Below are 17,120 nucleotides of genomic sequence, written 5' to 3'. Positions count from 1 at the left end.
AATTTAAAGCCTCAGTTGCTGTGTAGTAATTGCTGCATAATTGTTGCTGTTATGCTTGAGTTTGGAGATAGTTAAGATAAACATAAATTGTGTATAATTTATATTTCTATATATTTAACACGTACCCGATTAAAGTATTTGGTTTTCCGCCATTCCGAGATCATGGAATCACAGAACTCATCCATGGAATATAAAAATTGCTGCAAAATCTTGAAGATTGTCCCCAAAATGTATTATTCACCACCACCACTAGAGGTCAATATCCGGCCACTTACTCAGTAGCATCGTTTACTGACTGTGCCTCTCCTTCCTGACCTAGACGACAAGCGTCAACTCCAGGTCACCATCTCCAAGACAACCCCCATCTCCACTGCACACCTGGGGGGCTCCATCACAATCACCTGCCTGGTGTCCCTGTCACCTGGGCCCCCCTCATCCTCCTCGCCCCCGATCCCACCCCGGATCAAGTGGAGCGTGTTGCATGAGGGGGAGCAGGAGGAGACAGAGATCCTGGTGGCGCGGGGTCAAAGGGTGAAGGTCAATGAGGCCTACAGAGAACGAGCCTCCCTGGTCAACTTTGCAGACTCGCCTGAGGACCTCTCCCTCTGGTTGGGGGAGCTGCGCTCAAGCGACACGGGGCACTACCGCTGCGAGGTGCAGCAAGGCCTGGACGATGCCAGTGATTTCACACAGATAAAAGTCAAAGGTAACAGAGGTTGTAGGAGTCGTTGTGAATTTTTTTGAGTTTTTTTTATTTGTCTTGCAGTTTTTACCACATTGTGTATTTAAGCCTGTCCGTATTTCTCTGTGTGCCTATGTTTGTGTTTGTGCACACGCGTGTGCATATAGGTGTGGTCTTCCACTACAGACACGCCTCTGGCCGATATGCGTTTTCGTTCAGTGAGGCCCAGAGGTCGTGCGAGGGCATTGGGGCACACATCGCCACTCCCGACCAGCTTCTAGCAGCCTATTACGATGGCTATGAGCAGTGTGACGCCGGCTGGCTCGCTGACCAATCTGTCAGGTAAACCCCAGTATCCACAACATGACCTATAATACAAAGACACATTTCTTAAAGTTGCTAGACTTTGTTTTGACTACCTGAGTTATTAACGAGAAAGTGCTCAGGTGCCAAGATTATAGAATGACGACCCACAGCAGTGAGTTTATTCACATGTCTAATAGGCTACCGGGGCTTTGAATTTGGCCCACTGTGTGGTATGTGATACTATTTCACGCAGAAGCTGTTGCCCTTTTCTGGTAGAATGTGTGTTGACCTGACGGCAGCTGAATTCTCCTCCTGCTCACTCTAGTCCTGGTGTTAAATACGCTAGATTTCCTCATGTGTATTTTCATGGCTTACATGTGTAAAATAGGGACTGCATTTGGTCCATGTTTCCAACACACAAAGAAATCCTGCTAACAGATTATACAACAACAACTGAGGCCCCTCGCCCGTCAGAGTTAGTCTTTACAATGCTTTCTATTCACAGGAAATACAAATATTTTCAGTTCTTGCACCTATTCTGCAGATATCCAATCCAAGTTCCCCGGGAAGGTTGCTATGGTGACATGGATGGCCGCCCGGGATTGAGGAACTATGGGACGCTGGAATCAGAGGAGCTGTTTGATGTGTATTGTTATGTGGAGCATATTGATGGTAAAAAAAACAACAACTTGTGAATATCTTATCGTAAAAAGTCAGTGTGAATAGCTCCCTGTAAAAAAAGATGTAAATGGGATTCTACAGAGCAATAACGTATGTTTGTAAGTCTGTGACGTTGCGTCAAAAATCATAAAGTACAAACTATTAAGGACACCTGCTCTCTTCATGACATAGACTGACCAGGTGAATCAAGGTGAAAGCTATGATCCCCTTATTGATATCATTTGATAAATCCACTTAAATCAGTGTAGATGAAGGGGAGGAGACAGGTTAAAGAAGGATTTTAAGGCCTTGAGGCAATTGAGGTATGGATTGTGTATGTGTGCCATTCTGAGGGTGAATGGACAAGACAAAATATTTAAGTGCACTTAAATGAAAAATTGTAGTAGGTGCCAGGCACACCAGTTTGAGTGTGTCAAGAACTGCAATGCTGCTGGGTTTTTCATGCTGAACAATTTCCCCTGTGCATCAAGATATGGTCCACCACCCAAAGGACATCCAGCTGACTTGACACAACTGTGGGAATCATTGGAGTCAACATGAGCCAGCATCCCTGTGGAACGTGTTCAACACCTTATAGAGTCCATGCCCAGACAAATTGAGTCTGTTCTGAGGGCAAAAGGATGGTGCAACTCAATATTAGGAAGGTGTTCTTAATGTTTTTTACACTCAGTGTCGTCTTCTATGTAAATTTGTCAATTCAGATGCTTTGTCGTTATATATTATCATGTGTTCTGAAGGCACTCTATCAAATTACTGTGTTAGGTGTCCTTAAAGGGATAGTTCACCCAAATTACAAAATGACATATTGGTTCCTTACCCTGCAAACAGTCTATGAACAAGGTAAGACAGCAATCCATGCTTTTATTTAGTTTCCCTGGTACTGTTTCCACATGCTAACGTTTTAGCATTCAGCATTTGTGGCACCATTCAAGTCATGGGACCGATATTAGCATTTTTCACCCTCATGTTCAAATCATCTATAAATTACTTTGTGAGCTTCACAATTTTAGATACTTTCGGATTATTTGGACATGATGTGCAAAAAATGCTAATATCAGTCCCATTTCTTGAATGAGATTTGTGCCACAAATGCTAAAATGTTAGCATGTGGTAACAGTTCCAGGGAAACTAAACTAAAGCATGGATTGCTGTCATACCTTGAAAATAGACTACTTACAGTGCAAGGAAACCTATATATAATTTATAATATATAACTATCCCTTTAAGTTACAGGCATGGAGGGTTTTTAGCTAGTGGACAGAGTACTCACTTTAGATGAGTCAGATCATTAGTATTTAAACAGCATACACTTTAGACATTGACAGTACTTTCCTTTCAAGGACAGTTACAATACCTTTTTTTAATGTGTAACATATTCAAAGTCAATTTCCCAACCAAGGTCTCATTCTCCCATGTGTTCAGCCTTTTGTGTTTTTCCAGATACTGCAGGGAAATGAAGGATCTAGGACATGCGTCTGGAATCTAATTCCCATTAGGAGTCTAACAAGTGACCCGTTTTGTGTAGGGGAGGTGTTCCATGGCTCTGCCCCTCAGCAGCTGTCATTGGACGAGGCTCGGGCTTACTGCGAGAAGGAAGGGGCAGAGCTGGCTACCACAGGGCAGCTGTACGTGGCGTGGAGCAAGGGTTTGGACAGCTGCAACCCTGGCTGGCTGTCTGATGGCAGTGTGCGGTACCCCATCATCATCCCTAGGGAGCGCTGTGGAGGGCCTCAGGCAGGGGTCAAGACCCTGTATCGCTACAGCAACCAGACAGGCTTCCCTGAATCATCCAGCCGCCATGATGTTTATTGTTTCAGAGGTCTGGGTATTGTACTGGACTAATTCATTCTAAAACAGATCATATAGGTTTTAGTATTGCCAGAGATTGTTTCGGATTGCATGCTTCCGGCGATTCTGTTGTGACGTTATGCAGAGAAGGTGTTTGTCATATGAACGGAGATAAACCTATCTCCCTGACTCTCCTGTCTAACCCCTGTTCTTCTCAGGTGTTGGAAATCCTCACACTGATGCCCCCATGGACTACATGGCCACTGAGCCAGAGGACATCGGACAAGATATTGTCGTTCTTATGGAGCCTGCTGAGGAGCTCTATCTGAGCCAGGATAGCAAGCAAGTGGAGCGAGAGGCCCAGAGTGTCCTGGGATCCCTCCCTGTCTTCCAGTCGGCTCCTGCTCAGGAGGATCTGCAGGGGACTCCCCCTACTGCCCTGTCAAGCACAGAGGTACCCCTCACCCATTCCGCCTCTTCCCAGGACCTTCTCCAGCCCTTTGATGAGACTTCACTTCCTGTAGAGGAAAACTACCACTCCCAGCATGCTACTTCACTACCCAACACCTCCAGTGAGCCAGACTCCCTCCACGAAAGAGACTATCACTCCCAGAATTCTAGTTCCATACCCAGCACCTCCACTAAGCCAGACTCCCTCCACGAAGGAGATAATCACTCCCAGAATTCTAGTTCCATACCCAGCACCTCCACTAAGCCAGACTCCCTCCACGAAGGAGATTATCACTCCCAGAATTCTATTTCCATACCCAGCACCTCCAGTGTGCCAGACTCCCTCTATGAAGGAGACTATCACTCCCAGAATTATATTTCCATACCCAGCACCTCAAGTGAGCCAGACTCCCTCCACGAAAGAGACTATCACTCCCAGAATTCTAGTTCACTACCCAGCACCTCCAGTAAGCCAGACTCCCTCCACGAAGGAGACTATCACTCCCAGAATTCTACTTCACTACCCAGCACCTCCAGTGAGCCAGTCTCCCTCCACGAAGGAGACAATCACTCCCAGAATTCTACTTCACTACCTAACACCTCCAGTGAGCCAGACTCCCTCCACGAAGGAGACTATCACTCCCAGAATTCTACTTCACTGCCCAGCACCTCCAGTGAGCCAGTCTCCCTCCATGAAGGAGACAATCACTCCCAGAATTCTACTTCACTACCCAACACCTCCAGTGAGCCAGACTCCCTCCACGAAGGAGACTATCACTCCCAGAATTCTACTTCACTACCCAGCACCTCCAGTGAGCCAGACTCCCTCCACGAAGGAGACTATCACTCCCAGAATTCTACTTCACTACCCAGCACCTCCAGTGAGCCAGACTCCCTCCATGAAGGAGACTATCACTCACACAATTCTACTTCACTACCCAACACCTCCAGTGAGCCAGACTCCCTCCACGAAGGAGACTATCACTCACAAAATTCTACTTCACTACCCAGAACCTCTAGTGTTCTAGACTCTCTCCACGAAGGCAATTCCAGTCTCTACCGGCTAGTGCTGGAAACAGCCCCAGAATTCCCTGAGCCGTCCTACGAGCCACACAGACATTACCAGCCGATGCCAGAGATGAACCCGGAGGAAACTGACTACCAACAGTCAGGATCTTCCAAGCACTTCCAGCCAATGCCAGAGACCAATCTCGAGTTGGATCAAGTGGAAGCCAACTACAGCACAACAGGAGGTAACCAGAGTCATCGGGAGAATACAAAAGAGACTACCACAATGGCCTTTGAACCCATAGAGAATGCTACCGAGGCACGTGACCATGCCGCAGAGAGAAGACACAAAGAGGTGATCGTGGGAGAGCCTGAGGAGACATCCATCTCTACCAAGTCCCCGGGAGAGCTTGATCCCCGCCCAGCATGGTCTACCCTCTCCCCCCACACAAAGGCAACCTCAGTGTGGTCGCCCCTGGATGGATCTGGAGATGTGTCCCAAGGTATGGCCAATGTGGCAGCCAATTCCTAAAATACTTAGGCCTGTAGCTTTATGATACATGAAGTTACTCCTAACTCTATTTACTTTGTCATTGTAGAGCCGTGTAGAACTTGATTATCATGCAACAAAAAATGTTTATTGTACTTTCTTTACAGAGATAGAACTAGTTGTCCACCAGGGAATCCACACAGACAGATTCCCCACCTCCTCCTCCTCCTCCTCCTCCTCCTCCTCCTCTTCCTCCTCCTTCACCACTCACATGTCTGCCTCCCCTGGAGCCACCAGCATTCCCAGTGAGGAGCAGACAGGAGTTACGCATTCAAGCAGCATCTTATCGGGACTGGATCATTCGGAGGAGCTAGGACTGGATGTGTACTCCACAGTAGGCCATCCAAAAGTAACCTCGCAGGGAACTTCCTCCGCTAGGCTGGAGGGCAGCACCAGTCTAGATTTTGAGGGTATCGTCATTCCAGAGAGATTGGTACCTTCTAGAGAAGTGGAGCTGGCACCAGGGGAGTCTGATGAGGAGCACCTGGGGTCTGGAGAGGGCATAGCCACTACCGAGTCTCCAGACCTCTCCACCACCTCCCAGCTGCCCGTCGAGTTTACCACTCTGGGCTATCAAACAACGACCATGTCCAGAATAGAGATGGATCCCACAACCACGGACCCTGAAGAAGACGGAAGTGGACATGAGCCAAGCACTGATGAACCATCCCTGGGAGAAAAAGTGACCGTCTTCCCCCTTGAGTCGCAAACATCCAGCTGGGATCTGCACCGAACCACCTCTGCACCCCAAGAGTCTCAGGAAGACTTTGAATACAGCGGGGAACCTCTTTCCACCTCTTCCCAGACAGATCTTCCAGACTCCTCAGAAGAACCTGATCTGTTTGGGTCAGACTCCTTGTCCACCTCAAGTACGGATCCCACCGCAGCCACCATGTCCACATCCACCATGTACACCTCCACAGAGTGGGCCACACGGACCTGGAGCCCCACCACCTCCACGACACAAGGTCCCCCAGAAACATCTGAGCCGGAGAGGGTGACGGCTCTTATGCCCCCTGTGGATCAGGGCCGGTTGGATCTGGAATTCGGCCTCACCCAGCCACCCACCCTGCTCATGTTGCCCAATGAGAGGGCTGCCGTGGGCAGTGCCAGGAAGATTTCAGGTAACACTAGAGCCACCCTAACCAGCCTAACCGCCCTCCTCTTGCTGCTCGGTACCATGATGCACTAAACCCTGGCCACTCCCACCCCAAGCTGCCTTGCTCTACTTTCTGCAAACCACCAGCCTCCCAACGGCTCCTCTTCGTCTGTCTCACTGTTTGTCTCAGCAGCCCACTCACCCTCCTTCCCTTCCCTCCCAGATAAAGAGCACCCTGCTTCTCGTCATTGACAGATATATGGGACAACTCCCTTTTGCCACTTGTCCAACAAACCAGTCTTGCTGTGCATCATGTTTTTTTTTCACTCAAAGATTGACTTCTATGAAGTACTGTATTGCCCGGACACACCATTTCTGTGAAAGAGAATTGCAATGCTTGTTTGTCTCCTCCTATTCTTCCTGCAAGACTGATGTCCAACTTGCAACTTCACCGTCTTGAATGTTTCAGCATTCAGACAGTCAATCTTCTCTTACCAGGGGCCCGTATTAATTTGAGCACAATTCCAAATGGAGAAAAAAATAACCCAGCGTTATTTAACCGGACAAACATTTGTCCTTGCATTGTAGCGCCACTAACTCTGAATGTAACAGCACTGACTCCCAAATGCAACACCGCTGACATTTTATTGGTAAAGATTACAGATAATATTGATTTCATAGAGGGATAGCATCCCGGTTACAAAACATCAGCACCTTTTTTTAAACTAACTCAGCAGCTATTGAGTTAGTCTATAGTAGATTGTATAGCACAGAATGTCACTTATATAACCACAATAATGGAATGTTTCTTGTCGATATCTAAATGACATCTATCAGAATATTTGTAATGTTAATTGAGGTACAAATGTCTGTAATGCCACCAATCTCCCAGTGTAACAGGACGTATCATTTGAAGAATGACAATGACCTCCTAGATGGCAGTCTGATCATAGTTCCCCCCCCCCCCCCCGAAAATGTTAAACATTTGTAATGAGTAAGAGTTGCTTAATGGGAAAAGGGGAAACTATTGAGGCTGGTTTATTGTTTGACGCTGAAGTGACATCAGTGTGACATGATTAGTTCCGTGTCATCTCATCTAAAATGGGTCTTTGCAGATTGTGATTGTGTAGATGGAGAGTCAGAAGCAGCATCTCACAAGCACAGCTAACAGCATTGGTTGTTCTTTAAACATGTGTGCTTTCTCCTCTAAGGAATTAACTCATACAGGATGGGACCATTCATAAAACCACTAAACCAACAGACCATAAACCAGCCTGTTGGATAACTTGAACTGAATTGTATAAAATGCTACATTTGCTGTCTCATTTTAGGTCATGTGCTTTTTACACAGAGGCGTAACCATTAAAGTGAACATCTAAATTAGAGGACATGACCTTTAAGTTTTGGTTTACCGCTGGTGCTTTACTTTCCTGGCAGATTAGGTAGAAGTTGCCCTAACCACTGACACAGCATCTTGTATTTTGTCATCCGCCCAATGGTTAAAATCGGGGGTTGGGTAATCTGTTCCTACAATTGTAGTTAAGGACCATTTCTACCTCGAGCTTTCTCGACACAGGTGAAGCCAGATACAGAGCCTTCGGAAAGAATTCAGACCGGTTGACGTTTTCCACATTTTGGTAGATTAATGCCTTCTTCTAAAATGTGTTAAATTGTTTTTTTCTCCCCCTAATCAATCTACACCCAATACCCCATAATGACAAAGCAAAAACACGATTTTAGAAATGTTGCACATTTATAAAAAAAATCAAAACTGAAATATTACATTATTATTATTATAATATAATTAGTATTATTATTCAGACCCTTGACTCAGTGCTTTGTTGAAGCACCTTTGGCAGTGATTACAGTCTCGGGACTTCTTGGGTATGATGCTACAAGCTTGGCTCACCTGTATTTGGGGAGTTTCTCCCATTCTTCTCTGCAGATCCTCTCAAGCTCTGTCAGCTTGGATGGGAAGCGTTGCTGTACAGTCAGTTATTTTCAGGTCTCTCCAGAGATGTTCGATCAGGTTCAAAACCAGGCTCTGGGCCTCCCGGGTGGCGCAGTGCTAGCTGTGCCACCAGAGACTCTGGGTTCGAGCCCAGGCTCTGTCGCAGCCGGCCGCGACCGTGAGGTCCATGGGGCGAAGCACAATTGGCCTAGCATCGTCCGGGTTAGGGAGGGTTTGTCCGGTAGGGATATCCTTGTCTCCTCGCGCACTAGCGACTCCTGTGGTGGGCCGGGCGCAGTGCATGCTGACCAGGTCGCTAGGTGTACAGGGTTTCCTCCGACACATTGGTGCGGCTGGCTTCCGGGTTGAGTGCGTGCTGTGTTAAGAAGCAGTGCGGCTTGGTTGGGTTGTGTTTCGGAGGACGCATGAGTCTCGACCTTCGTCTCTCCCAAGCCCATATGGGAGTTGTAGCGATGAGAAAAGACAGTAACTACTAACAATTGGATACCACGAAGAAAAAGGGGGTAAAATAAAATAAATAAAAAACGGTCTCTGGCTGGACTTCTCAAGGACGTTCAGAGACTTGTCCCGAAGACACTCATGTGTTTTCTTGGCTGTGTGCTTAGGGTCGGTGAATCTTTGCTCCAGTCTGAAGTTCTGAGCGCTCTGGAGCAGGTTTTCATCATTAAACTCTCTATACTTTTCTCCGTACATCTTTGCCTCGATCCTGACTAGTCTCCCAGTCCCTGCTGCTGAAAAACATCCCCACAGCATGACGCTGCCACCACCATGCTTCACCATAGGGATGATGCCAGGTTTACTCCAGAAGTGATGCTTGAAATTCAGGCCAAAGAGTTCAATCTTGGTTTCATTAGACCAGATAATCTTGTTTATCATGGTCTGAGAGTCTTTAGGTGCCTTTTGGCAAACTCCAAGCAGGCTGTCAATTGCCTTTCACTGAGGAGTGGCTTCCATCTGGCCACTATACCATGAAGGTCAGATTAGCGGAGTGCTGCAGAGATGGTTGTCCTTCTGGAAGATTTTCCTATCTCCACAGAATAACTCTGGCTTGTTTTTTTGCTCTGACATGTACTGTCAACTGTGGGACCTTACATAGACAGGCGTGTGCCTTTCCAAATCATGTCCAATCAATTGAATTTACCACAGGTGGACTCCAATCAAGTTGTAGAAACATCTCAAGGATGATAAATGGAAACAGGATGCAATTTCGAGTCTCATAGCAAAGGGTCTGAATACTTACGTAAATAAGGTATTTCTAAAAAACGTCATTATGGGGTATTGTGTGTAGATTGCTGAGGATATATTTTTTCATCCATTTTAGAATAAGGCTGTAACGTAACAAAATGTGGGGAAAAGTCAAGGGGCCTGAAGGCACTGTACAGGCCTTGTGAGTGTTGTGTCAACTCAATACGGGAACTTTGGTGCCACCTACTGGCTGGTTGCATGTTAAGCAAAATAAAATCAAATTTCCTTGGTCACATTCACATATTTAGCAGATGTTATTGCGGGTGTAGCGAAATGCTTGTGTTCCTAGCTCCAACAGTGCAGTAGTATCTAACAGTGCGGTAGTATCTAAAAACAATTCACAACAATACACAGAAATGGAAGTTAAAGAATGGAATTAAGAAATATATAAATATTAGATCTAACAATGTCGAAGTGGCGCTGACTAAAATACAGTATAACAGAAGACAGTATACACATATGAGATGAGTAAAGCAGTATGTAAATATTATTTTTAAAGTGAATAGTGTTCCATCATTTCAATGGTCTGTGATTCCAAGTTTATGTATATAGGGCAGCAGCCTCTAAGGTGCAGGGTTGAGTAACCGGGTGGAAGCCGGCTAATGATAGCTATTTAACAGTCTGATATAAGTTGTTTTTCAGTCTCTCGGTCCCAGCTTTGATGCACCTGTACTGACCTCGCCTTCTGGATGATAACGGAGTGAACAGGCCGTGGCTCGGGTGGTGGATGTCCTTGATGATCTTTTTGGCCTTCCTGTGGCATGCTGTAAGTGTCCTGGAGGGCAGGTAGTTTGCTCCCAGTGATGCGTTGTGCAGACCGCACCATCCTTTGGAGAGCCCTGCGGTTGCGGGCGGTGCAGTTGCCGTACCAGGCGGTGATACAGCCCGACAGAGTGCTGTCAATTGTGCATCTGTAAAAGTTTGGGAGGGTTTTAGGGGCCAAGAATTTCTTCAACCTCCTGAGGTTGAAGAGGTGCTGTTGCGGCTTCTTCACCTCACTGTGTGGGTGGACCATTTCAGATCGTCATTGATTTGTACGCCGAGGAACTTGCAGCTTTCCACCTTTTCCTTCTGTTGTTTCCTGCAGTACACGATCAGCTCCTTTGTTTTGTTGACGTTGAGTGAGAGGTTATTTTCCTGGCACCACTCTCCCAAGACCCTCACCACCTCCCTGTAGGCTGCCTCGTCAGGTCTACTACTGTTGTATCGTCTGCAAACTTGATGATTGAGTTGGAGGCGTGCGTGGCCACGCAGTCATGGGTTAACGGAGTACAGGAGGGCTGAGCACGCACCCTTGTGGGGCCCCTGTGTTGAGGATCAGCAAAGTGGAGGTGTTGTTTCCCCTTTCACCACCTGGGGGCAGTCCGCCAGGAAGTCCAGAACCCAGTTGCACAGGGCGGGGTTCAGACCCAGGGCCCTGAATTTAATGATGACCTTGGAGGGTACTAAAGGATAGGAGAACAGGGAGGTATTCTTGTCTGATACATGTGTGCGCTCCATCCAGTCTGACACAAGAGGCGAAGGGATACTTTCAATTAGATTATATTTGGTGTTCTTGTATTTTGATACCAAATGGTCTGATGTCTAAGTCTCACTCTCTCACTTCTGGTTCCAGCCCAGGTTACATTTACAGTAGATTGCAGAAATACCACTATAAGGTATGAGGCATCCATAATGTGTCTTAGTTCATTTTTACAATTGTCAGCAAACGTAACACGTTGGTAATATGTTCCAGACCAAAATATAACTACATCTACACAGAGATACATGCAAAAGTATAAAAAATGGAAAACATCACGACAGGTTCATTTTAGGCAATCAATTGCAGATAAAGACAGTACTACAAATTATCTTTCCCTCTATATCACATCACCATCACCATCACTACATTTCTAATTAGCACAACACTGAAATCAGCATAATTGTAGATGTGACAGAAATGACTCATCCTCGCCAGAAGAGGGCGAAATTACCCTGAGGGTTAACAAGTACTTGACCTGGAGAATAGTATGGGAATCATTCAAGGTTACAGGGGATATCTTCAGCGATGATGACAAGGACTGTGGTCAAACTGAGTTAATGGAACGTCATTCGGGCAGGAGATAAAGCACCTTATTCGGGCAGCCTTACAGACCTTGACCAACCTTCGCTTTTTCTTTACATAATCTCTAAACTCCTCCGTCTTCAACTCTTTTATCATCATATTCATATTTTAACCACCTTTGTTTTCTTTCTCCTCTTGGCTGCTGCTGCCGCCGTCACTGCCTTCTACACACTAGGCTATAATTGCATGATATTATCATCCTATTACTTGTACAACTCTTGCTGTGTTTCAGATGCCTGTCTGGAGGACCCCTGTGCCAACGGCGGCACCTGCGTTGAGATGGGCGGGAGCACCAAATGCCTCTGTTTGCCCAGCTATGGAGGTGACCTCTGTCAGACAGGTGAGCTCGTCATTCGGCTGTTACAGTAGCTCCGTAATTGTAAGAGTGCTTGTTGTAAATCCCCCAGTAATGCATTACCACATTCAGTAAAAAAATACTTTGGGGTTTGTATGTACTGAAGCAGAATAAGTCAGCTATGTTCCAGTCATCTTCACAAATAAAAGAAGCCAAAGGAAGTGAGAGGTCCTTCATTGTTTTGTTATGATTAGGTAAGACAGTTGTGCTAGTCTAGTTTTGTAGAACTAGTCTGTTGATAACTAACTCAAAATCAATAAAAAGGGAAATCTTACACACTGTGGCTTTAGGAGCCTGTCAAACTCAAAGACCCGCCTTGTTCAAAGGGGACAAAACCTTGCTTTTGGAACAATTGTCCCCCTTCAGTTCTGTCTGACGTAGGCTTTTCTCTGAGACCTGCTTGCTATGCCGCTGTGTTCCTGTCACACAGATTTAGGGATGAGAAAATAGAAATGGAAAGAAGGTGAGATGAGAAGTGTTCTTTAGATGGATGGACCTCATGGATCCATCTGCTCCGTGAATCAGGGAAAATGTACGGCAAGGATTCCATCAAAAGGCCATTTTCCTGACTTTCGCGGCGATCACATTCATGTCAACACCTTGAATGTCGGCTCAAGCGTAAACAATCTCCTTCAAAAGTCAAGTGCGTTGCACTTGTCGACAATGTGTCTTAGATTGAATCCCGGCCAAGGTCTTTAAGGTAGTTTTGTTTGGATCGCCTCATTGTTTCTCAAAACCAACCGTTCTCTTTCTTTCTTGCTCAATGGTCAGAAAATCTCAACAAATCTTACCTTTCCCTCTCAATCATTCAAATGAATTAATAAAATCTCTCCCTCCCTCCCTCCCTCCCTCCCTCCCTCCTGTTCTGTCTCTTAGATCTGGAGCAGTGTGAGGTGGGCTGGCAGAAGTTCCACGGGAACTGCTACAAGCACTTCAACCAGCGGCTGAGCTGGGAGGTGGCGGAGCAGCACTGTCGCATGGTGGGGGGCCACCTGGCGTCAATCATGACACCTGAAGAGAAGGACTTCATTAACAGTACGCTGGGAGTAGTGACAGCAAGCCACCAAACTTCATACACCCCCTTTCCCCTTCCATTGATAGGCTACTTCATTTGTTTGCATAGTGTACCAGTTTACTGCACATGAATACATCGAAAAGACAACAGCTAGCTCTCAAGGTTTTATGTGTGCTATTTATTAGCATAGGAAGGACAAATGTCATGCCATTGACCCTGCTGGGCGGAAGTGCCACATGCTAATGGTAATCTGGGTAAGGTAGTTCACCAAAATGACAAAATAAGTTAGATGCACACTTACTTTTAACCAGAGTGACAAACTGTACTCAGCCACTGTCACCAACTTCTGATATTAACAAAAAAACAATGGAAGTGCTGCGGGCAGCTTCAGCGTGTTCTAAACTACAGGCCATGTTACCTCCAATTAACTTCAAACCCAGTCATTTGGCAATGCAAACCCTGGCAGAGTTGTTGATATTAGCAGTGGAAGCACGAAGACAAAGACCTACTGTATAACTTGTTAGAGAAGCGATAGGACTACTGCTTGAAAAGCAAATAAAATGTGTTATTCTATCCTCAGATAACTTTAAGGAGTATCAGTGGACGGGACTAAACGACAAGACAATCGAGGGGGATTTCCACTGGTCCGATGGCAACCCACTGGTGAGTCCAGACAGATTAGTTTGACGGAGAAAAAGTACTGGGTCAAAACCTGTCCACAGGATGACATGCAGCTACAAAGACTAAAGGAAAAGACTTGTCTTCACAGCTCTATGAGAACTGGTACAGGGGCCAGCCTGACAGTTACTTCCTGTCTGGAGAGGACTGTGTGGTGATGGTATGGCATGATTCTGGGCACTGGAGTGACGTGCCCTGCAACTACCACCTGGCCTACACCTGCAAGAAAGGCACCTGTGAGTAATGGACATGATGTTACTACAAACAGGCAGCAATAGACCAGTTCCTTTACCTACTGTACCTGTAACTACCTCTATGCAATTGATTACATTGACGTAACTTAGAGGTCTATAGAAGTAGTCGTAGATGTTTAATGCACACATTCAATACAGTCCCAAACTACTGTCCTGCCCGAAACTGTATTGAATGTGTTTAACAGACAAATAGTCTTTCAACTTTTCATGAATTTGTTTTCGGTTTAAAATACATTATCACCTACAGTCTTTCGTAACTCCTCCCACAGCTTCATGTGGCCCTCCCCCCAAAGTCCGAAACGCACTCGCGTTTGGCAAAATTCGCCAGAGGTACGAGACGGGCGCCGTTGTGCGCTACTACTGTGCCCAGGGCTTCCAGCAGAGACGAAACTCTCTGGCCGTGTGCCTGCCGGGTGGCAAGTGGGAGGAGCCGCAGATCCTCTGCATCCCTGGTATGAACAGTACTATGACCCACCCACTTATCTCTAATTCGTGACCATGTTCCATTGCAGTTCTGATATGGCTAAATATGACTCAAGAACAGTTATTGAGATGCAGTTCATCTCTCGTACAGGCTGTCAGCAAGAATGAAGTATTGAAAGAATCATGATTTAGTACACGAATGTCACTGATTCTTTCGATGAATTAAGGAGATGCTTAAGAGTGGAGACGGGGATTTTAACCGGAACGTTAGTTGTTGTTCTTTAGTGGGGAGTTGCTGAATCTGCTTTAGCTCTGGAAAATAAGATCTGTCATTGGGATTCAATCATAAGTCGCATTGTCGACAAGCACACTGCACTTGAAAGGTAGTTTACGCTTGAGCCAACATTCGCAGCGTTTACTGTGAGTGCAGTCTACAGACAGTCAGGGAATTGCCTGTAGAAAGCGCAATGTTGACAGTGTTGTGCCCTTGTCGAAATGTGCCTTTCACTGAGTCCCGTCCTAAGTTAAGGCAATGGCATAGCAGCAGGCAAAGCCAACCCAGAAAACTAGTGTCTAAATCAGACGGTGTTCTCACTCCGGAGATGATGTGGGAAGAACAAGATAGATGTATGAAAGTGGTGAACAAATGACACTACATTTTTATCCAACAGATTTGTCAGAAGTCTTTATTTTCAACTTTGCGCTGGGGGTTTCCTTTCAGGGGCAGGAAGCACAGCACAGACAGTAGGAGTAACATCACTAACCACAGGAAGCCAGGAGCTGGCTGAAGAGGAATCACAAACAACAAAGGAAACGCTTCAATACTGGGACATCAAGTGGAACTTTTAAATGTCATACCATGTCCCAGTACACTTCAAGAGTTTCCTTTCCTCATTGACCAGAGATCTGAAATGGCCTAAAGGGTAAAGGCAATAGGGTGATCTTGAAGGATAGGAGACAGGGAAAGAGTACTGGGACACAGGGTCAGTCAAGCATAACCTCTTACATTCCTACTGTCCTCCCCAAAGCACATCGATCTGAATCTGTTGTTGGGATAGCCTGGGCTTGAAGGTCTCTTGTAGCCCTACATAGGATGCAATGAATTGCAATGGTGTCCTAGAACGCTATAATACAGAACCCAGAACATATTCTGTGAAAATCACTGAGGCATATCTATAATCAGTAACTCCTTGTCCATTCATCCAGATTGTATAATGTGTGGATCTGTAAGGAAACTTTTCTCCAAACCTTTTCTCCAAACCGGCACATAACCCCAGGCGTGGTAGACAGACAGTGGTAGGATATGCAGTAGCTCGTCTTGAGCACTGTCTATCACAGGTGAAGTATGGTGCCGGTTTGGTTCAGACGGTTTCTTTAAAGATATCCACACATTGGACAATCCAGAAGGATGGACAAGGAGGTATGGATAGTAGATGTGAATTCAGTACAAAGATTACTGGAAACAGGTAAACCTATGGACTTTTCGCCAGATATGTTCCGGACTCCACATTGTAGCTATCTAGGATGCCATTGCATTCAATGTGCGGGGTCATCTGTAAGCCCAGGTCTCTTGTTGGTTTTAAACAGGCCTCAGCAGGCTAATGGTGTTCAGCGATCTCATCTCCGCAATTTATCATGTCAGTTCTCAATCATTGTTTATTGACTATTATTGGCAAATCAACTTTATAAATCCACCCATAATATTTTCAACAACAGCTGGTCTGTTTGCAATTCCATTTATATTCCATCAGCTGAGGACTACCTGGGGTCTGTTCAGGAGGGTGCAAACGTTACAGGACGTTCAGATAGAAATGTATTGTGTAGAATAGATATGATTGCCCAGCCTGGCCTCAGAGCCGCACAAAATATAATTGTGTAGTTCTGAGCACCTCCAAGAGGTATGATCCCTACAGTCTAGCAATCCAAAGGTTGCATGATCGAGCCGCCTCGGGGATATCTGTAGCATTTTAGCTAACCTTTCCCCTAACCCTTATTCTAACGTTAACCCAATTCACCTGCTATGTAAATTCACCTAACCTTTGTCATTTTAGTCCTCCTAACCTTTGTAGTTAGTTCCCGTAACCGCCAACTTAAATTGTCCCCGTAATTGTCCTTTGTTGTGCAACAAGCAACGTGGTCTCAGACAAAGACTTTGCAATGCTATATGTCCTCCAAGAAGTATGATACTGTACGTCCTCCAACTCGCATGATATTGTACGACCACTATTTTATTCAACGTAGCGTAATGTATCATCCTGAATTGAGTGTCACAGATTTCCGTACAGATTCACACCAATTGCCCTGACACCACATTGGATTGCCTGTAGACTCGGGACTCGGGAACGACTGTAGTTCTGTTAGTAATATTTCTGCCTGCAATGATTTGAACTTTTCATCTTATTGAGTACACTGCAGGACAGGTGAGTCCTTGTAGGGATGTCTGGTTGAGTGTCGACTCTGTGGTCCAACGTAACCTGTCCCACATCACCACCCCTATGTCCTTTATGAGT

General features: G+C 45.8%; 1 protein-coding gene across 1 annotated transcript; it reads left to right on the top strand.

The window, feature by feature from the left end:
- Positions 1-319: 319 nt before the first annotated feature.
- Positions 320-17,120, top strand: LOC139401097 (brevican core protein-like; the record flags this gene model as incomplete). The annotated part of the gene is made up of 12 exons (XM_071145586.1): positions 320-706; positions 850-1,024; positions 1,533-1,660; positions 3,195-3,488; positions 3,676-5,418; positions 5,573-6,589; positions 12,118-12,225; positions 13,117-13,275; positions 13,836-13,918; positions 14,025-14,169; positions 14,457-14,639; positions 15,332-17,120. Coding segments are annotated over 12 exons (4,550 nt in total), but the record flags the coding sequence as incomplete, so codon positions are not given.

The sequence above is a fragment of the Oncorhynchus clarkii genome, unplaced genomic scaffold (assembly GCF_045791955.1).
Source record: "Oncorhynchus clarkii lewisi isolate Uvic-CL-2024 unplaced genomic scaffold, UVic_Ocla_1.0 unplaced_contig_9211_pilon_pilon, whole genome shotgun sequence".
Classification (NCBI taxonomy): Eukaryota; Metazoa; Chordata; class Actinopteri; order Salmoniformes; family Salmonidae; genus Oncorhynchus; species Oncorhynchus clarkii.
This window is presented reverse-complemented; position numbering and strand designations above follow the sequence as displayed.